The sequence below is a fragment of the Dryas octopetala genome, chromosome 7 (assembly GCF_963921425.1).
Source record: "Dryas octopetala chromosome 7, drDryOcto1.1, whole genome shotgun sequence".
Lineage (NCBI taxonomy): Eukaryota > Viridiplantae > Streptophyta > Magnoliopsida > Rosales > Rosaceae > Dryas > Dryas octopetala.
In genome coordinates, this window is record NC_141372.1 from 11,065,522 (window position 1) to 11,087,963 (window position 22,442).

Genomic DNA, 22,442 nt, shown 5'->3' on the forward strand with positions numbered 1-22,442 from the left:
GACCGGCCCAGAGCCCCTCCTGCACCTTCGATGTCATCACGCGCTTGAGGCCCGAGACGAACGGCTCGAGGGAAGGGTCTACTTCCACCGTCTTCAGGGGTGCCGAGCCAGACGCTTCGGCACAAGGACCACTAGGCTCGGCCCGAGCTCTCTTCTCCACCCGGGCCTCGGTCTGGGGAGCTTTCCTTTTTTCGCCTTGCCGAGCCGGCCTCGGCACAGAAGGTCCAGGCTGAGCTGCCGCTGCGACAGGAGCCTGGACCGGCTCGGCAGGAGCCCGCCCCGCGGCCCTCCTCTGGACGCTCCGAGCGGCCTTCCTCCTAAGACGAGCCTCCAGCTCGGTGGGCGCCATTCCCCTCTCGGCTCGTGGATTCCACCTGGGCACAAACCAGGAGATCCCGCTTGATCTGATCTGAGTTTCCCCGAGCAGAAACTTAGTTGACAAGTATTCTGCTGGTGAGTCCCTGATCGCGGCGATCTGGTCCTTGAGCTCGCCCCTCAGCTTGTATTTGCCCCAACTGACTGCAAAGGCGAAACCAAAAAGAGTTGGACAAAAAAAAAAACGATTATTATAAAACATGTACAAATTGTCCTCGGATCGGCCCCAAACTTCCAATGCCCACCTGGAATCCTAAAGGCTCTGGGGACCCGAGCCGAGGTAGTGTTGTTCGGATCGGCGAACTCCCAATCCCCAGAGACAAAGAAGTATCTTCTCTTCCATGTCTTCTGGGAGGAGGGATTGCCCGAGAACAATGGCCCCGAGTAGGCCTGCAGGTTGTAGAAGCCGAGTTCGGTCTGCTTCGACCTTAGCGCATAATTGCAAAACAGGACATCCTTGTCTGGCACACACTTGTGCACTTTGTGCCACAAGATATGCATAGACAGGATTATCCTGTATACATTTGGGTTCAGTTGGTGTGGCGCCGCGCCGATCGTCGCGAGCCAATCCTGCAGAAAGGGATGCAGGGGAAGCCGAACCCCGTCCTCAAACATCTCGGGGTACATTGTCACCCATCCTTTTGGGGGCCGGCTCGGCTTCTCTCCCCCGAGTGGCAACCTCGTCAGCACGGATTCAGGTACTGAGTACCTATCCCTCAAATCCCCGAGATGGTACTCGGTCATCTCGTTGGGGATCTGATCGGCCTTCCACGCCAACTCTTCGTAGAAATCTGGGTCGATCGGACTCCCCGTCACCTGCTGAGCCGAGGTCGACGCGTCGTGACCTCTATCCCTTTCATCGGAGCCCGAAGTGAGTCTACTCGGGACGGTGGCGATCGGCTCGACGTCGAGAGGTTCCTCATCACCACCTTCGGCCATCCCTTGTTCCCGGTCGGAACTCAACACCTCGGGGTTCTCCTGGTCCCCTCGAGCTCGGCGTTCCTCGCCTGGGTTGCGACCCAACGCCGAGCCAGCCTCGTCCAATTCCTCGGACAACCCGTCCCAACTCGCCTCACCCGCAGGTGGGCTTCGGCTCAGCTCGGCCTCACTATCTCCTTCAAAGGCTCCCCCCGAGCCGAGCCGGCCACTCGAATCAGTCTCAGACATTATAAACACCTTCTCACCTTTCTCTCTCTTGCTTTTTGAATCAAAAAGCGGTTTCTCTCAAGAACTCTCAAGAACACACCCAAAACCCGAAAATGCAGAAAACTCAAAAAGGAGGAGAATCACTTACTGGTTTTCCTCCGCCCAAAGTTTCCGCCCCCAACACCCTCGGAACCACCTCGCCTATCGCCGTGTTTGGTCGGACTTGGGATCGGACCACCACTCAACCAACAGGGAGAGAGAGAGAATCGCGGTGGGAGAGAGAGTTTCGCAGGGAGAGAGAGACTGAACTTCTGAGAATGTGAGAGGGAAGAGAGAGAAACAGTTATATATATCCCCATGCAAAACAATCTCAGCCATCCAAAAGTGGCGCTTCAAATCCAAGATCTTGACACCTGTCAAGCATTCAAAATACCCATAAATGAGGTGACCCTTACGTTCCCCCATGCAGAAATCAAACGTCCCTTCACCTGCCCCCGAGATATTTTGGCCAAACACAAGTCATCACTTGTTCGGATCTTCAGGAACATGGTCCTGTTGAGTTCGGCTCGGATTAAACAAAAATGCCATTCTTGAGAAGGTCATCACACTTCAGCTTCCAACCCACCACTGTCCGCTCGGATCGGAAGCTGGGGGACTCCTGTTTGTGGGTAAACCCACACCGATCCAACAGCCAATCCTGGCTGGACACGTGGCTGGTCAGACTTTGACCTCCACGTCATCACTGCTCAGCACTTCCTCCGCCAGCTCAGACCGGGTCTCTATGCCGAGCCTTCCATGTTCGGTCCGAGCCGAACCGATGGACTTCCAGGGGATCGAATGTCAATCTTTCCACGGTCTTCTCAGCTCGGCTCGGCTCGGTACTAAAGAAATCTCCTCCGAGTTCTGGTGTCGGCCAGTTGGGGCTCGGAGGGACCCCTATCTTTTGGATCGGCTCGGTCTGAAATCCCATGCCCGATCCGATCACACATAGACTTCATGCATACGCATAAGGACGTGTATTCGGCTCGGCTCGGCTCTCCGCCGCCATTCCCGGGAAGATCATGTTGGGATGAACTGCCACACTTGAATGCACCTGACACAAATCCTCTGACGGATGGAATATCCAGCCTGCATTCATGACCATTGGGGTAGTTTGCCTGGACCTTCCAACCTTGCATTTAATGGAGCATTCAATGCAGCATTGAATGCTGAGGAGGTGAGTAGCTATGCATGCAACTAGCTCTGACCAGGTGCGTGGGTCTCTGGCAACCATTCATTCACATGCAGGTAACTTACTCATTAAGTCTTCCTTTGCCTATATATATACCAACTCATGTGTGTAAAACATCTATCAACCTACCCACAAACACTTACACAAAAATTCCCACTGACCAAAGAGCTTACCCAACTTGCTGAGAATAACCCAGAACATTTGCCTTGTTCTTCCTATTCTCCCAAGTTCATCCTCTGTTCTTCCTCATCCACCATCAAACACCATCACTGATTTCATCATCGGAGCGTGTTTGGCTGGTACCACACCGGTCCATCTCCTTTGATCTTGTTTCTTTTGCAGGAAGATCTCAATCAACATCCACTTCATCATCCAGCAAAGCATCTGATCAGCCAGATCAGCATTTCTAAGTTGTTGCATCTACCTCACGAGAATTTGCATCAACAATTACACAATTAGTATCGAAACAAACAAAAATAACATAACCAGAGACTTCAAATCCATAATATTCTAATATAATTTAATTGATGAATAGTATTAATTGATTGTCATAATATACATGCATGGCCGATTTTGTGATATTCGGGGCACAAAATGAAAATAAAATTGGGACCCCATATCACAAGTGCAAATGTGCAATCATAAAGAAAAATGAATTTGTTAGAATATTTCTAACTTTTTCTTTTACATATATGCACATTGAGCTAAACTCAGGCCCTTAAAATTGGAGCAATGCTATTTAGCCCCAATTATTTATTAATAGCCACAACATTTTAATGAAAATATAATTTCATATTCTATCCTAATATTAATTGACTAATAAGAACATACTAATTAATAAATATATAAAAAAAACCTCATTTCAGCCAAACCTATCACTCTATCCCCACCACTACCAGCTCATCCCCCCACTACATCCCCTTAGCCCGCTGACAGCCCTTCCATCCCGTCACCTCATTGCCGATGGAGAAGTCTGGCTGCCCTCCACCTCTTTCTCTCTTTCCCACCCCACCCCACCCCACCCCACTATCTTCTTTTTTGAAACCATTTATTTTATTGACCATTTAATCTCAGCTCAATTACAATTTACTTCTACAAATTATAGGAATATTTAATTTCAAGATCCTTTCCAATCTACAAAATATTGCAAGCGGGTCCGCCATCTTTCAGAACTTATGCAACGATAGTGATTTCGTACAGTTTTCCGTTAAATACTAGCACAGACGCAATGACGTGTACAGTTTAATGACGTGGAGTATCACATAAACATAAAATAATAATAAATTTCTAAAAAATATTTTTATTATTAAAAACTAAAAATAAAATATAAAACAAAAAAATCTCTACCTCTCATCCTCTTCGGTGCATTTCCACTAGAAAATAACAAAAGATTTTTTTTTCCCTTCTTCTTCACCCACACAACCATTCTTCTTCTAGCATCCCCTCCTCCCTCAACCAAACTCAGCCGCCAACCCAAGCCACCCACCCCCGGCAGCAGTCGCCAACACCCCTCCTCTTCCCCCTTCTGATCTGGAGGCCGGCAAGTTAGAAATCAACTCACTTTTACCAAAGGACTAAAAAGCGTAAATCACAACTGTAGCCACGACAATACCTGGACAGAGGAAAATCAACCAAATTCAACCCACAAACACAAACTAATCGAAAAGGGGCACAAACTAATCCAAATTCAACAAATTCAACCCATAGGCATACAATGTTGATAGTATAATGTCCTTAATTCTAATAGTCATTCATCACCTCACGATGTACATGTTGGGCAAAAACTATTCTAATAGCAAATGTATGTATTACACTCTAGCAAGAGATGTAAAAGATGCAAAATCCTATGGTATGATCGATATATATATATATGAAAGTAAGTTTCAATCTTAGGATAAGAAAGTTTATCTGTCAATATATTTATTTATCATACATATAGATCATACCCTAGGCTTTTGCATCTTTTACATCTCTTGCAAGAGTGTACTAGGTACATTTTCCACTGAAAAGTTTTTGCCCAACATGTGCGTTGTGAGGTGATGAATGACTTTTAGAGGGACAATTTACTAACTCTATTCTCTGTCGTATGCCTATGGGCCTATGGGTTGTAGACTTGTAGGGGCTTGAGCCTACTTTTTTTAGCCATTTCTCATTCTGCCTTCATTCTGCCCTTGTTCTATACGAACTACATACTATAAACTGTGTCAGTTTGGGTTGCTACTTGCTAGACATGGAATTGGAAAGGAGGTGAGAGTAAATGTTGTAAGCTTGGGGCATGCATGCCATTTTGGGGAATCTTTGATTGTGGACAAGGACAAATTAAGGACAAGTGATAGTGATACATTGCGTGTGCAACAAATTATAAAATGATAGTGTTGTGTGTGATGGATGGGTGACGTGACATACAATGGTGGAGGTGGTTGTTGACAAACACTTTATTAATGAGGCTAAGGAGGATGAATAAATGTAATGTACCATTCATGCCTACTGTATGTTTCTATTGACTTGCCATCCCACAGCGAGAAGTGTAAGAATATTTTTAACTTTGTCATGTGTAGTGCAGCATCAAATAAAGACTGGATTGCCTGTATTTTAGTATTAATCGATCCGTTAATATTGGTAATGGATATATCTATAAGAGCCATGCCACACATGCCAATGCATGTAATGGTATAGCCTATGGGAATGGAGTCCATGAACAGGACCCAAGGTCCAAGATGGCTGGGCCACAGGCCCAATATGATTTTGATTATTAGTTTTTTTTTCCATAATTAAAATCAACAATCCACCAAGTCTTTGGAGTTAGCTTTAGTGATGAAAAAGGATGAGATAATGTGTTAGAATTATGTTAAATCCATAATTCAATTTCTTCTTTTGCAACCATAAAAAATTAGTAAGCAAATGAGTATTAGGAAAACTCCATTGTGGCCTTCCCCAATTATAGGGTTTTCTTGTTTGGATGGTTGACGACAATCATGGTGGAACTATTCATTCTTGGGGTTTCTCATTGGTCCTACCAAACATAAGATGTTGTGGGGAGTATGAAACTAACATGAACAAAAAACTAATATGTGACAATAATTATGACATTATGCTGGTTCAATCATTTATACATAGTGAAATGGTTAGAAATTTAATGCATTTGTTTTTTCCTTAAAGAGTTTGTCCTTAATTCATTAAAAAGGTTGGTATATAGGGAGCAAATAAGAGATCTAGATAGAGCTATCCTATTATATTTCACAATAATATTATGTTTTCTTTGAAAAAATTTCGACAAAAATCAACAATTAAATTGTTATGAAGTTGAGCAAAAGCCCATTAACGTTTTCATTATATACTTCAAATATAAAAATTTAAGAGGGATTCTATTTGCACACCCTCTTTTTTCTTTTTGCACACCTTTCTTAACAAAAAAAAAAATGAAAAACCAATACAAAAAGACACAAAACACCCTTCTCTCTTCTTCCCTCCTCCTCCCCCTCCCCCTCCCCCTCCCCCTCCCCTACGCCCTCCCAGACCCACCAACCCAGCCAAGCTCGACCTCGTCTTCCTTCTTCCCTTTACCACCCCCTCATTCTTCCCCTCCTTCTGCGACCCACCACCTCTGCCAAACCTGACCCACCTCATCTTTCTCTCTCCCCGAAATCCAACCCTAGCTTCTTCCCTTCCCCCCTGCGACGACCACCCCTCAACATTTTACAAAAAAAAAAATGTAGCTGCAAAATTTTTTGTCAGAGAGAAAGAGGAGGGCTGGGTTGGTGGGTCTTGGAGGGCGCAGGGGAGGGGGAGGGGTAGGGAAGAGAAAGGAAGGGGGAGGGCGCAGGGGCTATGTGTTTGCAAAGAAAGAAGAGAAGAGAGAGGGAATGAGAGAGAAGAGTGTTTGTGTCTTTTTGTACTGGTTTTTCATTTTTTTTAAGAAGGGTATGCAAAAAGAAAAAAAAAAGTGTGCAAATAACGGCCCTTAAATTTAATTAGTATTTTATACCTCAAAAGAAGCAGCGGCCAAAAAAATAAAAATAGTAAGAAGAAATGATTTTAGATAAAAACTTAAATAACATTTTCATTAGTAATTTTATATTAACAAAATATAAAAATAAAAACCCAAAAAGAAAAAGAAAAACTTTGTCTAATAAAATAATGACACGTGAGATGGTATAAAAATATGGTATAAGAATATGGTAAATATAGTATTATTCAAAAAAGGCCAAATAACACTTTTGGTCCATGTATTTTCACAAAACTTCCATTTTGGTCATGTTTTTTAATTTTGGCAATTTCAATAATTTACTTCCAATAGGATAGCAATTAAGTCTAAATTATTAACTATGTTTAAATTGTTGACGGCAAATCTGACGTGCTTCGCACGTTAGTTATATTTCAGATATTTTACTCCACCTAAATGCCTATGTAATTCATGCCCACTCATCATTGAACAAAATTAGTTTGGAAAATTAAGTAATTTTAGTGCTAAACTCAATGTATTCAATGACTGATAAAAGCTTAAATAGGCATTTTAGTGAACTAAGATATCCAAAATGCCACTTACATATGAAGCACGTGCTTCCGCGTCAGATTATCTATCAACAATTTAAACGAGATTAACAATTTGGACCAAAAATGTCATTTGAAAAAAAAAAAAAAATCTTCTGTAAAATGTAAAAAGTGGTATTGTTTTTTTAATTTTTAAAATTTTCCATTGCCCCTTCGGATTTACTTGGAAGAGAATATAGATATATAAACAAGTTGGCACCGAATATACACAAACAAAACAAGTGCCGGTGGAGGCATGAGCTACGAATTGAGCCACGAAATCCGAGCCCAACATGGTCCTATCGACACGTACAATTCAACGTGGCTGGCTATGTAGCTTAACACCTGCCACTCCACGTAACCCAACACACTACGTGTGAAGCCACCGCCACGCACCACGTTGCAAACACCAAGTACCAAAATCCTCCTAAAACCGTAACAAAATGAAACCTCTGAAATCTAAATTATACCTCCACAGCTACATCACATTCATACCCCAAAATCTCAGGAAACAAAAACTACAAGAAAAGAAACAAAATGATGAATTTCGTGGCCCTGTTCCTGGTTGTGAGTACACTAGTCAGCGCAGGAATTTGGTCTCCAAGCCCAGAACAGAAGCAAGATGAAGATCATCACAGGGAGCAAGTGATTGTGAAAAATGGGCACAGAGTGGTAGTTGTGGAGTATGACCAAGAGGGTCGTCCCAACACCAAGGTCTCAATCTCATCACCACCGCCACCATCAGAACAAGACCACCCAAACAACAGAGAGTCTTCAATTTCCGACAATGAAGTGCCAGCACCGTCAACGTTCACAGGGGCCTTTGACAATGGTACGGGGAACGTCAAAGACGCTGGTGCCTCTGTTGGTGGTGGTCATCATAGTAGTCCCAAAGAGCTCATATGTGATGCCTATGGGAAGTGCAAGCACAAGATTGCGAGTGTCTTGGAGAGCAAGAAAGAGATTGTGAAGGGGGCTGCCAATGAGGCCAAGGAGACGGCTCAGCGGGTCGGAGAGGCAGTAGAAGATGCTTATGGAAAGGCCAAAGAGACGGTGTCGGATAAGGCGCATGAGGTTAAAGACACTGCAATGGACATGGGGGACACATTGGCTGGAGATATAAGGAGAAATGCGTCCATTGCTTTTAACAAAGAGGTGGAGAAGGCCAAAGAGGTCAAAGAAGCTGCAGAGCATGTTGCTGACAAGGTCAAGGCTGGGACAGAGCAGGTCAAGCATGGGACCCAGAAGGGGTTTGATCAATTGCTTCACAGAGGGAGAGAGGTTTGGTCTGCTACTGTGAGGTCCATGGGATCACCCTCTGAGGGGTTGGATCGTTTGGTGTCGGTGTTGGGTTTGTTTGGGTTTGCCACAGCTTATGGGATGTTCATGTGGATTACGTTTGCTTCGAGTCATGTGCTGTCTGGGGCTCTGTCGCCCCAGCAGTTTGGGATGGTGCAGAGCAAGATTTACAAGGTTTATTTCGCGGCCGGGGCTTATAGTGTTGGGATGGTATTGTTGGGTCATCTGTGGAGCCATAGGAAGAAGATGTTCACAGGCAAGGTTGTTGATGTGTCGCAGAACTATAATCTTATGACTGCACTGCTCATGGTTTTAGTCAATATGATATACTTGGAGCCTCGATCCACTAAGGTAAGTAATCAACCTTTTATTATATTTGTGCTTTGCAATTGCAATCCCAATTGTTTAATTAGATATGATTCTTCATTTGCATTTGTACTGTATGTTTTGGCCCACATATGAAATAATTGTTAGGCCCACATTCTAACAGCATAAGCGTTTAAGTTTTTAAGTTTTTGGGAATAGTAGTCAACTAGCAAACTCATGTACTGTTATATAATTGTATTTAATAGTGAAGTTTTTATGTGATGGTCATGAAAATAGTTATTTTTATGTGATGTTCTTTTATTTCGGCATATGGAACAGGCTGGAACAGAAGCTAGTGCTGGTTTTCTTTGGATTTTATCCTGCTTCAATTTTTTTCTTAGATATCCTGCTTTTCAATTGGTGTATAAGACCCTACACAGGCATGATATAATTTGTGGCCGGCTTGATTTATTGGGGGGTCTATGAGACCCTACAAAAAAGTAGTCGAGACAAAAACTTGCTAATTGCATTGGCTATGTAGTCCATGAAGAAGACAGATTAGACCTGCATGATGACTTAAAAACCTGTCATTATCATTCAAGTCATAGGGTCCTGAATTGTTTTAGTGTGTCCATCTCCAATGAAGCATAATCTGGACCCATAGCCATAATTCATTGCATAAGATTCCTTTCTAGGATTCAATGACAGTACATTCTCTTCAATTATTCTCCTTTCTTTTCCTTGGTAAAGAAAGATATAAACCCTTTTCCTTTATTTTTTTTTGGGTAAAACTTGAGTAATATAAAAACCATCGACCTAGCCAAACCACTACCTGCCAAATAAAAGGCCTTAGAAAGTAATTTCCCGTACCCAGTACTATGTTCAAATTCATTTTCGATCATTAAAACAATTATGCTATTTCATGGGACTTCAGTAGGTATTTAAGGTTTACTTGGTTTTGAAGTAGGAAAAGTGAAGGGTTACTTGGTTTTGAATGTAAGAAAATCATTGGTCTTCTGGCCCTATAACTATTTCTTTACTATACCTTCTTTAATTTCAAAAATTAGTGAGGTGGTAAACATCAACTTCTCTTATAGGGCCTGAAAATTTTACTGTTCAGAGTCTAGTCCAACCCATTTAGCGAAGGTATCATATGCACAAGCTTTCATACTTTATCCCTAGTTAGAAGGCATGCTTGGTAAGAAATTATATAAATACGATTGCATTAAGATTATCTGTACATACATGTACAGTTTTGCATATCATTCATCTTTGTTTCTCTCCTCTTATTGCTAAGAATGTTTATGCAGGTGATGTTTGAGTGGATGAAGGCGGAGAAGGAAGAAGGAAGAGGAAGAGGAAGAGAACATGGTGCTGAGACCAGCATTGAGCCTGAGCAGCAGCCAAGCACCGCTGAAGCCGGTAGAAAGAAGCACGAAGCAGTGCAGTCTCAGGTAAATGATAGCCTTAACGAGATGCGTGAGGGGCTCAAGAAGCTAAATACATATTCATCCTTCCTGAACATGGTGTCGCTAATGGCTCTTAGTTGGCATCTTGTATACCTCGGGCAGCGTCTCCACATTTCATGCTGACTGATATAAGGAATTGGGTGTATATCTTAATTTGCTTGTTGACGTTGGTGTTTGTTTGATGAGGTTTTGATCGTCTGCTTTGTGATGCTTGTATAGTTTGTACTTTTGGTACTGTAACACACATGGATTTGGATACATGTATATCAGTCATAATATAATGCTACACTCTTTGTGTGTTCTTTTTATGAGGAATTTCTTCTGTGTGGATGAGAGATGTTGGTTTAAAATACTAGAGTTTGGCTAGTCTCAAGTGAAAATCCGACATTGTCGAAACAATCATATAGATTGTCAAAAATCCGACATTGTGTGTTTTATCATATAGATTCATAGCAAAAATCTTTGTCGAAACAATCAACTATTTGTACCATGAATTAGTGTTTGTCAATTCTTTTCCATCTTCTAGTTTTTTTCTATCCTTTCTTCTTTTCTGCTGAACCAAAAATCGGCTCATTTGTCATGAATGCAAACATTAAAAAACTAGTTTAACCTCAAAGAATATGCCACTTATAGAAAATTTGACATTTCATTTACTTCTTAAAAAACATAACATTGAAATGTGAGGGGCAGAATATTGAAATAACAGAGTAACAGAGTACTAGTGCTCACAGAGTCTGCATTGTATAATTTGTATTCCATAACTACTGTGATGAGCAGAACTTTGAGGTATGTGAAACTTCGCTTAGTAGCACCTCGTTGTCAAACACATGCGCATGAGTATGGTAAAACCTAAATGATGTTGAGTGTTCACATTTAAGTACGGTGTCCCTTTATGTATTATTTCTCTAGAGGTGAGGGGTTACCATATATATTGATAGACTTGGCAACGTGTCTTATTTTAGGAGAGTCAAACTACTCACTAAATAACACAACAATGGAACAATTATCTTGATCCAAAGCGCCTGTGCTATGACCATCATTTGAAGACAATGCAACTATTCAGGTAAATGAGAAACAAAGTACATGCCCCATTTGATATTATAACTGAGAGCTTGTTAGGAAAGTGGCTTATGCTTACTAATAAGCTTAAGATTAATGAAACAGAAGTTTAATTATTTGTTTCATTTGTAAAGGTAGGGGTTAAAATAAAAAGACGATATACTACAAGATAAAAGGTTTTTAGTCACAAAAATACAGAAATTCAGTAACTAAATGTATTAGTCACAAATTTGTTCATTTAGCTTGATTTCATGCAATGACTGTTTAATTTATCCTTTAACTCCTTGTAATATCTGTATTGCATTGCATCTACCTCTTAAGTAAACAGAACATTGAATTGTGAGGAGCAGAACAATGGAATAACAGAGTATTAGTGCCCACACAGTCTGCATTGCATTCCATAACTACTATAATGAGCAGAACAATGAGGTATGAGAAACTTCACACATAACATTGACATGATTAGTTGTCAAACACATGAGCATGAGTACAGTAGAATCCTTAATTAATTCGAGATGCAATTAATTGTATTATGAAAAAAGAAAAACTGAAAATATAAAATATAAAGTAGATGCAATATTCTAGCTCCTAATCAAGCCTTGCCTTCATCCTAGTCATACGCACTGTTATCATCACATAGATCCTATCTTGTACATTGTCTAGAAATTGGAAATATGCATATCTCCATGTCTTCTTAAGCATTAAAGGACCACAAACTCCCCAAAATCCTGTAATGAATCCAAGAGCAACGGAAATATAAAACCATGGAATTTGATTCCCATTCTCCACATCTTGGCTGTTCTTATTATTTGCTGCACCATCGCCATTAGTTTGTTGGCACTCATTTGGAAGTGGGGCACCACAGAGTTTTGGATTCCCCTCAAATGCAGACGCAGTGAAGCTTTGGAGCTGAGTGCTTGTTGGTATTGTTCCTTGGAGATTGTTATATGAGACATTGAAATATGACAAGAAATTAAGACTCATCAATGACACCGGAATTTTTCCAGAAAAATGATTAATAGAAAGATCCAATGTCTCCAAGTTCTTGAGGTTAGAAATTTGGTCTGGAATGTTGCCAGAGAAGTTGTTGGCCCTAATATCCAAACAATGGAGAAGGTGCAATTGGCTGATCTCAGTAGGTATATTGCCACTGATGCTATTGTTTGTTAGGTATATCGATGGTGGAAAGTAAGACAAATAATTGAACTGTAAATCTTTTGCATCATCAGCAGGTTGGAGAAAAACGAACAATTCAAGATAATTATGACGATCTACTTGAGCTGCTTGTGTAGATACCAACATGGGTAGTTTGCAAAGTTCCTTTGGAAATTGACCTGAAATTAGGTTGAAACCCAAGTGCATAAAAAAGAGCCTTGGAAGAGTCCCCAACCAACTTGGAACTGACCCTGTGATTCTATTTCCGGACATAATCAAGATCTCTAACTTCTTTAGCCTAGATAACCATCTAGGTATTTGACCAGTGAGTTCACAAGAACTCAAACCAAGAACTCGAAGATTTTGGAATCCATTGAATTCAGCCATGCCATCATCATCTGGCATTTCCTCACCTATAAAACTCGATGAAAGGGATAGAAATACGAGACTTTTGCAACGCATCAAAATCTTCATTGCCCCAGTGACATTGGTCAATTTGTTGCCTCCAAGCGAGAGAAATGACAGAGATTTTAGTGAAAGAATATCAGGTTGTATTTGTCCCTCTAGATCATTTCCACTCAGTCGGATTGCTTTCAAAGACTTGCATGAGTAAAGGCTTATTGGCAACATACCAGTGAAGTAATTACTCTTGAGATCAAGTTTACTAAGTTGACTAAGTCTGGAGAAATTAAGGGTGGAGATATCTCCCTCCAAGTTGTTTTCTGCTAGACGTAGTTCTACAAGGTTTGTGCAATTAATCAAAGATGGGGGCAGAGAACCTTCCAGATTGTTGAAATCAAGGAGCATGAGTTTCAACTTGGAGAGCTTCCCAAAATGGAGAGGGAGCACACCACTCAATTGATTAAAGTGGAGGTCAAGGATTGTGAGGTTAATGAGGTTGACAATTCTATTACTAACGACTCCATGAAGTAAATTAGAAGGTAATGCAATTTCTTCAAGTGTGGTAGCATTATACATATCTTCCGGAAGTATTCCTGAGAGATTATTGTAACCAGCACGAAAAACCTGCAGTTTTGAACACTTGCCTAGTCCAGGAGAGATATTGCCATCGAATTTATTGAAGGAAAAATCCAATATGGTAATCAAGGGAGAAGAATGAAGACAAATAGAGGATGGGACAGAACCTGAGAAGGTATTGTTGCTGACATTGAAACTAGTCAAATTCCAAGCTTGTTGGAAGAAGGAATGTGGAATTGCACCTTGGAAGTGATTGCTGGACAAATCCAACATCCGAATCATATTTCTGGATGGTAGAGAAAGCGGTTGTTCTCCAATTAGAAGGTTATAGCTCAAATCAAGGATCTCAAGACGATTCAAGGACAATAATAGTTCAGTTTGGTCAAGTGAACCAGAAAGTGAATTGTGGGAGAGATTGAGGTGGGTGAGTTGTGTGAGATTTCCAAGTGATGATGAGGGAAATTTACCTCTTTTGAGTTTGAGGTCTTTGGAGGGTAAGTGCAAATGTGTGACCCGACCGACCTGATTGCAAGTGATGCCCTCCCATTGACAACAATTAAGGGAGGTCCAATTTAAAGGAGGAGAAGAAAGAGCGAGGGCAAAGGACAGGAGAGAGCTGTGTTCAGTTTGCTTGCATGCATAAATATTTGAAGATAGAATGTAAGGGAATAAGATGAGGATGAGAAGCAAGGCACGAGCCATTGGGTGATCTGCAGGCTACACTTGATAATTTAGATTGCTCAAAGGTTTGTATATATATATATTGGATGAGCAAATGAGGTGGAAGCAAAGCCAAGAAGAGCCGACCGCCGGCTGGCTTCCAATCGGGTTAGGAAGTTAGAAGTCAGAGGTCAACAAAAAAAAAATAAAGAGCAGAAGAAGGTTTTCCTAAATTGTATCACTATCACCTAATTAAATTAATGGCAGCTAAGTAAAACATGCTCTGCTCCCAGTGTCACTTTCACACCGGCTGGCCACTGGATATATAGACACAAAATCCTATTCACATTAAAATCTTGGTGGAGAGAAACTTGCCTGGGGAGGTGGCATCACACGCGAGAGAGAGAGAGAGAGAGAGAGAGAGAGGCAAGTATTTCTCTCTTTCTCTCTCTTGCCTATAATGCCACCTCCCCTATAATGGGAACAAACAAGTTTTTCTCATCTTGGTGACATAAATCCTGATCACTAGTTTATTTTATTTCTCCATTTACTTCCTTTGGGGTCTTCATACAAGACAATAAAGGGTTTTGACAATTCCTCATCTCCTGATTTTGATGACTTGACTCTTAACTGAGGTGGTTGATGACATTTAAGGGTTTTGCTTGATTTTCTACAAGGACTCTTTAATTTGTCCTTTAATTTCTTATTTTGATGTCTCAACTAAGGTCTACAATGACTTCAAAGTACTTTCATTGTGTAGCCTACCATTTGTTTTTTGGTTCAATTATAAGGAGGCTTGAAGTGGCGGGGAGTTGTGAACTCTCACCTTGAGTATAGAACGTAAAAATGCACCAAACCTTTAAGAATATTTAAAATTAAAAAAAATTAAAAATGAAACAAAGAAGTTTCCCTCCCCTGTCACCAAATCCACATTTCCTCTGCTCAACGCTACTTATAACAAATTTGACATTTCAACTTGCCACTGTCAAAAACTAATTTTGAAGCTGTCACTATTCTCCACAGGAGACGACTAAGTTTCAAAAAAAAGTTCACTAGTGTGTGAGCCTAATTGGGAGGTCTCTGTGCTTGTGAAACCTCCTAAGGTAAGCCTCTGGCATAAGCACTCATGCATTAGTCCAGTGACATGAAAACAAATTAGCTACATACACATATGGTCATAAAATATGATACATCGAACTTGATACATTAGCTAGGAGGCTCAGAAAGATATAAGCACAACCTTTGATAGGTTTCATCTCATGAATTTTTTTGATGACCACAATGGAAGGGTCAAAAAAAGGTCACAATATATGGTGATATACTTGACAACGTGTCGTGTTTTAGGACAAAAGAGTCAAACTACCGTCTAACATAACAAGGTAACAATTATCTTGATCCAAAGCAGCTTTGCTATAACAATCATTGAAGAAAATCCATTTATTCAGGTAAATGAGAAACAAAATAATGCATTCGGAACAATACAGGTAAACAAGAATACTTGTAACACCAACGCTGCACTCTCTCCTTACTACTTTTATTTCAAGGGTTTTTATCAACACCATGATTCACTGTCTCATCAGAATCAATTCCAGCATCAACTTGAGCAATGAACTTAATCCTATTATTGATGGAATCAATTCTTTTATCCAATTGATGCTGCAACTCTATCAATCTTTCAAGATAACTCGAATCCTGCAAATTCTTGCCTTCCAGGTATTCAGTCAAAAGCAGCTCCTCAAGTCCTTGATTTTTCATTCTTACTTTTTCCAATTGTCCAGTCAGCTTGGACATATTTTTCCTAAGAAAGACTTCTTGATCCATCATGAATTGACTTTGTTTTTTGGCAGGTAAACTCTTAAATTTTTCGAGTACACCAGACGCTCCCTGTGGAGAAGGCCACACATCCATCTCGGTACCATCAAAACTATTATAGACAAAAGCGCATGCGATAACCCCACATAAGGTTGTTATCTCCTCCAGCTTTTTAAACAGATTTGCCTTTCTCTTTTTGAAGGTTACTCTCCTGCTTGGTTCATGAGGAATCAGTTCATGCTTAATTTTATTTTTACCCATGGCTGAGAATACAAAGAACTATTCGGTGCTTTTTGAAGTTGAATTAGAGAAGATATAAAGGGAAGCAATCCAAGGCTGCAAGAAATTAACCATAATTCTGGTCTTAATTGTTGCATTTTCATGGATATTGGTATCGCGTATAATTTGTTAAGAAATGAACAAGTATGGTAATATAATTAAATAGATTACTAAAGAAGATTTTCAACATTTAATTAGTCAAAAGAATTTAGTCAGACCGCAGAATTTTTATTTTAGCTAAGAAAGGCTAAGATTCTCTATACAACCTTGAAAAGAGAAGATTGATTTCATAGGAGGAGAGACAGGAAGGAAGAAGAACTGAAGAAGGCATAGATGAGAGACTGCAAGTGCAAACTATACCATAGTTTGGCTAAAAATATTTGTGCTGACCTGGAGTTATGTAGACCATCAGATTAATTTAAGGGCAAGGATTTCTCCAAATGCAGATAACTCCAATCCAACTGCAGACAATTAAAGCCAGGTTTTGGTCTTTTTGCTCGATTTGATAGAAGAAAATGAGATCCAGTGCGTGCTCCAAAAATTGGGGGTTAGACTACACGTGATATACCTAACTAAAAATCAATTATATAGAGAATCCAATTTCTCAACTCACCTATGAGGCTATGACTCTATGAGTCGAGCACTCCAACAGTAGAACCTCCAAGACTCTGCCTCTGCAGCTCTTTCCTCATATAATTTCAGCACCAAACACAAACCAGCAAAAACCTTCTCCAAGAAAATCCAAATACAGAAACACCATGCAAGACACAATAGTCCTCTATGCAGCTCCTGGAATGGGCCACATGATCTCCATGGTAGAGTTAGGCAAGCTCATTCTCCACCACTACACCCACAAATTCTGTGTCACCATTCTCTACACCACCGGTAGCAATGTAGACACCCCAAGCATCCCCTCCTACATCTGCCGCATCTCCCAAGCCCACCCTTCCATATCTTTCCACCAATTCCCCCGCGTCATCATTGAAAATACACAACTGCCCCGCAGCGGGGCTGCAATCGCGTTTGATTTCATCCGTCGGAACGCCCCCCATGCCCGCCTTGCGCTCCAAGAAATCTCCAAATCGTCCACCATTCGCGCCTTCATCATCGACCTCTTCTGCACTTCTGCGCTTCCCATAGCTAAGGAATTGGGTATCCCCACGTACTACTTTTACACTTCTGGTGCTGCAGCTCTTGCTTCTTTTCTGTATTTTCCGAAACTCCATGAACAAGCCACCAAGAGTTTCAAGGATCTCACTGAGACTCTTCTTGAAATCCCGGGATTAATGTATCCTCTGAAGCCCACTCATATGCCTGAACCGATGCTCGACCGAGACGACCCTGCGTATTGGGACATGGTCTACTTTTGCTCACATCTGCCTCAATCGAATGGGATCATAGCCAACACGTTCGAAGAACTCGAACCTCCTGCCGTCATTAAAGCCATTAAAGAAGGTGCTTGTGTTCCTGATGGGCCCACTCCTCCTGTCTACTACATCGGACCCTTGATTGCCGAAGCAGATGACAGAGAAGGTGTTTGTGAAAATGGTCCAGAGAAGGAGGAGGACTGTTTGTCGTGGCTGGACAAGCAGCCAAGTCGAAGCGTTGTATACTTGTGTTTCGGCAGCCGAGGATCATTCTCAGCGATTCAATTGAAGGAGATAGCAAATGGGTTGGAGAGAAGTGGGCAGAGGTTTCTGTGGGTGGTGAAGAAGCCTCCCATTGACGAGAAAAGCAAGCAAATCGATGGAGTCCACGACTTCGATTTGGAGGGTCTTTTGCCAGAGGGGTTCTTGAGGAGGACCAGAGACAGGGGCATGGTGGTCAAGTCTTGGGCGCCGCAGGTGGCGGTACTGAAGAAGGAATCGGTGGGTGGGTTCGTGACTCACTGCGGCTGGAACTCGGTGCTCGAAGCGGTGATTGGCGGCGTGCCGATGATTGCTTGGCCGCTCTACGCAGAGCAGCATCTGAATAGGCATGTTCTGGTGAACGACATGAAAATGGCAATTGCTGTGGAGCAGAGAGAGGAAGATGATGGGTTCGTGAGTGGGGATGAATTGGAGAGAAGGGTGAGAGAGTTGATGGAGTCGGAACAGGGGAGAGAGCTCAGAGAGAGGAGCTTCAAAATGGGAGAGTTGGCTTCGGCTGCTTGGGGACAGTTTGGTTCTTCCACTACAGCCTTGGTTAACTTTGTTAATACCATTGGGTAATATTCGATATGGATTTTGTGAAAATCTATTTACGAATTTCAAATTTTAATTTGTATTGTGTACCAAAAATTTACATGAAAGATCTTGTGTTTTACAAAAGCACATTGCCCTCTATAGGCATGTGTTTCTGTTTTTTTTTATTTTTTGGCCATAGAATAGCAATGTCAATGTTGAAATAAGTACTGAGTAAACAATAGGAACATGTAGAGAGATCATCTCTTTGTATCATCTTTTTAATAGAAGTGAGACTCACCAATACAAATAGGGTACATCTTTATTAGAGAGATGATACACTAGATTAGGGGTGGGCATCAAGTCGTCCGACCCGCAGCTCCGACCGCACTGTCGGCTGTTTAACCTTAAATCGACCCACCTCGATAGAGGCGGCTCGGGTGGCGGGTTCCGTTCTCTACCGCCCGCCAAAGCTGAGTCGAGCCGCGAGGGAGAAAGAGAGTTGCAGATGAGAGAGAGTGACAAGTGAGAGAGAGAGAGTGACAGATGCCAGTCGATCCTCCTCCCCGACGCCCCCTCTACCTGCAACACCCCCACGGTGCCAGTTAATCTTCCTCCCCGCACCTTCTCTCTTCTCTCCTCTCCTCACTCTTCTCTTCCTTCTTGGCCAAGCCGTTTCCGACTGCTCTGACTCGTCTCCGACAAAGACCCGAGCCGACTCCCACTCAACCCGTATAGTCAAAAATGGTTTGGGCTCCAAGCCGAGCCGCCCACCTGATGCCCAGGCCTACACTAGATGATACAAAGAGATGGTCTCCCTAGCATTTTCCTTTCTTATTCCTGTCAAATTCTATATTTAGATACAGCCATATAGGAATATTATTCTCGGTCAAACAACAATAATGAATTAGTCAATTTTCTGACCAAAAAAAAAAATCAATTTGCATAGAAGCGAAGGATTGCAGATTGAAGGTCATCACTATCAGGTGCAAACTTAAGATGGGCCTGGTAATTAAACCTCGTCCAATCCATTTGAGCCTGGCCCACAAGAATTGAGAAAACATTAGGAACATGAGTGGATTTCACCAATGATAAGGCCCGGCACCTTTTTTTTTTTTTTAATGCAAAGGAACAATGGTTTTTACTGTGTACTGGCCTTCCGGCACTCGCTCACACACATGACACATGTGACATGCCTGCCTTGATATTTTTCTATTGCGCATATATTAGCATCACAAACATGTATTGTTTATGAAAAAAAATTCATACAAACTGACTTGTTTTGCATACAAATTCTTTTATTATGTTGTAATTACATTTATATGAAGTTTATATGTGAGTAAGAATGACATGTCCACCAAGACATTTTTAAGATGAAAATAAGAGTAATTAATGTATCTTCAAAATTATATAAAAGTGAGATATCGGGAGAAACTAAACCCTAAACCCTAAACCCTTAATGTCTTCAAGCTCTTGTGTGGTGGTTTTCAAGCTCATGTTCTCAATATTATGGAGTTTTCGTCGGTGAGATTACTCCAATAATGCTCATTGTCGTACATGGGTTTAATAAAAGAAAGGTTTATTCGCGTCAATGCCCCTGAAAGTAACTTCGATTTTCAATTTGCCCTCTGAAACTTCATTCCTCTCACTTTGCCCCTCAAACTTTACAAAATACCATATTCAGTTAAATTTGTCTATGAGTCCGTCAAAAAAGCCTACATGGCACTTATGTGGAAGGGGTAATAAACTGCCACGTCAACTTATTTGACGGAGTTTGTAACGGACTTGACGAAATATGATATTTTGTAAAGTTTGGGGGGTAAAGTCGGAGGAATAAAGTTTCAAGGGACAAATTGAAAATCGAAGTTACTTTTAAGGGACATTGGCGTGAATAAGCCTAAAAGAAAAACTACTATGAGTTTCTTCTTGAGAGAATATCAGGGTGTGAATGATTAATTAAAAGCTTCTTTTTTGTTAGGTATATTGATATGTCTCTATTTCCTGATACCACATCACTTGTAAGAGTTGATAATGTACTGTTGATGAAACATGTTTGAGATTGGGAGTGATGAATTTTTACTTTTCTACATCTTATTAATAAAACTTTAGTTAGAGCATGCCCAATGTCATTGCCAGATCGAGGCAATGCAGCAATACAACATTGGAAAATGCTTATAATCCCAATTTTTGTTTCCCAACTTAGACAGCATTAATTTTTTTGACATGATTTATTTTTTTGTTATTTTTTTTCTTTATGTAGGGTCCAATATATGAAAAACATATAAGTTGAAAAAAAATAATTGAAAGAAAAAAAATGGGACATATATCATTATTCATTCAAATAAATGAGTGAATGACGTTACCACTTCCCCTTTTATTATTATCAAGAGCCTTTTGAATTTCATTTTCATAAAGAAATCTACAACTTAATTATTTATTAATTGTCCCATGATCATTTCCAATTTCTTGTAATAAATACCAGTACAAATATTAATATTATTTGCTATAAAGCCTATAACATGGAAATGAGTTTTGAGTAGCATTGGAGGGGTGAGTAAATTGTTTTTAGCATGTGATACTAATTAACATTGTATAATTAAAAAGAATATGTAATTTCGGAGAGAGGGAGAGAAATAACTTGTCAAGCAGCTTATCCCAAAATTTATTTCCTAGATACCTACCCAGCAGCTACCCACCCTCAAATATATAGTGTCCATGTTCAAGAAAAAAGAGAGAAAGGAAGAAAGAAAGAAAGACACACCCCATATTAATTGGCTTGAGCCACAGAGCCAGTGTTGATATATTGCCGACAGATCGAACCCAAGAATCGAAACGTGACCAATGGGAGTAGTTGAAAGAATTTCACCTCTGAAAACTTTGGCCAGTGGGAGTAGTTGAAAGCATTAAACACACATAAGTTCATATATAACCCACGAACGCTTTGATTACATTCAACCATACTAACCCCTCTTCTATGTATGTATTTTCTTTCTTTTTTTTTATCTAATGCACTTAATATGAACAACCTAACCTCATCAATTCCTTCACCAGCGCCAAATTTAAAGAAGAATAAGAAAATAAGAAAATCCCTATTATCCCTAAAACTTTTACAATGCTCAGTATATAATCCCACAAACTGTGAAGTGTGATTATGTGAAGCATTCATGTGAACCTTTTTCGTGTGTTATCAGTTTATCACCTACCCCATGTCAGGAAAAATGTCCATGTCCACGATCATTTGTGAATATTTGAGGGTATAATGGTAATTTGGTGAATCGGGTCGAAACCACCGGGGGCTGACTCGTCACAAGACGTTCTCGTGATTTTTTTATTTTTTATTTCTAATTGTGTGTCTGTGTTAAAGAAAAATGTTTGGTACGTGTTTATGAAAAAGAATTTACTTGTCCAGCCAAAGCTACTGCATGTAATGGGTTTAGTTATTTGTTTTTTTTTTTTTTTTTTTTTTCCACTAAACATGACAATTAATCATAATTTTTTTAATTTCTTGCATATGCTCTTTTGGTGTTTGTTTGAAATATTAGACGCATTTTTCTTGTATATATGACCAAAGAAAAGTTGAACTTTACATGCTTTTCTAGCCCAACACAAGAAATAAATTATTTTCTGGGAGGCAGATCTCACTCTCTCATGTTGAATCCAAATTTGAGAGATGAGAAGAATCCCAAATATGCTCTTGGATGACCCACCATTAAGCTATTTGTCACTGGTGGAGCCTTTGGTATGCTTGCTATACTTGTGTCATTCAACCAAAGGATATGATTACTCGATTATGGTATTTGTTCAGTCCAAAAAATTTACAATTTCTTTTAACATTTTTGAGATTTATTTGTATTTTACCCATAATTCTTTGATTCCCACTTGAATTTTTTATAGCTGAAATGGGTTTCTTTGATGATGCTTTGGATCTGTGCTTAATAAGCCTTTGTACAAATATGTCTTCTTTTTTTAGTCAGGTGTACA

The 22,442-nt window shown here is 40.5% G+C and overlaps 3 protein-coding genes and 1 pseudogene across 3 annotated transcripts; 2 read left to right on the forward strand and 2 right to left on the reverse strand.

The window, feature by feature from the left end:
• The first annotated feature begins 7,542 nt into the window (after window positions 1-7,542).
• Window positions 7,543-10,670, forward strand: LOC147279640 (uncharacterized). Its single transcript, XM_086251465.1, has 2 exons — window positions 7,543-8,932; window positions 10,198-10,670. The coding sequence occupies exons 1-2, from the start codon at window positions 7,820-7,822 to the stop codon at window positions 10,477-10,479; spliced, it is 1,395 nt and encodes a 464-aa protein (XP_086107591.1). The 5' UTR covers window positions 7,543-7,819; the 3' UTR covers window positions 10,480-10,670.
• Window positions 10,671-12,003: 1,333 nt separating this feature from the next.
• LOC147279641 (receptor-like protein 2 pseudogene) lies at window positions 12,004-14,259 on the reverse strand (annotated as a pseudogene).
• A 1,488-nt stretch (window positions 14,260-15,747) lies between these two features.
• Window positions 15,748-16,781, reverse strand: AGL87 (AGAMOUS-like 87). Its single transcript, XM_086252053.1, has 2 exons — window positions 16,690-16,781; window positions 15,748-16,356 (listed from the first exon to the last, which is right to left on the reverse strand). Exon 2 carries the CDS (start codon window positions 16,279-16,281, stop codon window positions 15,748-15,750), a length of 534 nt encoding a protein of 177 aa, XP_086108179.1. The 5' UTR covers window positions 16,282-16,356; window positions 16,690-16,781.
• Window positions 16,782-16,927: 146 nt separating this feature from the next.
• On the forward strand, window positions 16,928-18,632 carry LOC147279643 (UDP-glycosyltransferase 88F5-like). The gene has a single exon (XM_086250065.1). The coding sequence runs from the start codon at window positions 17,058-17,060 to the stop codon at window positions 18,507-18,509; it is 1,452 nt and encodes a 483-aa protein (XP_086106191.1). The 5' UTR covers window positions 16,928-17,057; the 3' UTR covers window positions 18,510-18,632.
• Window positions 18,633-22,442: the final 3,810 nt, after the last annotated feature.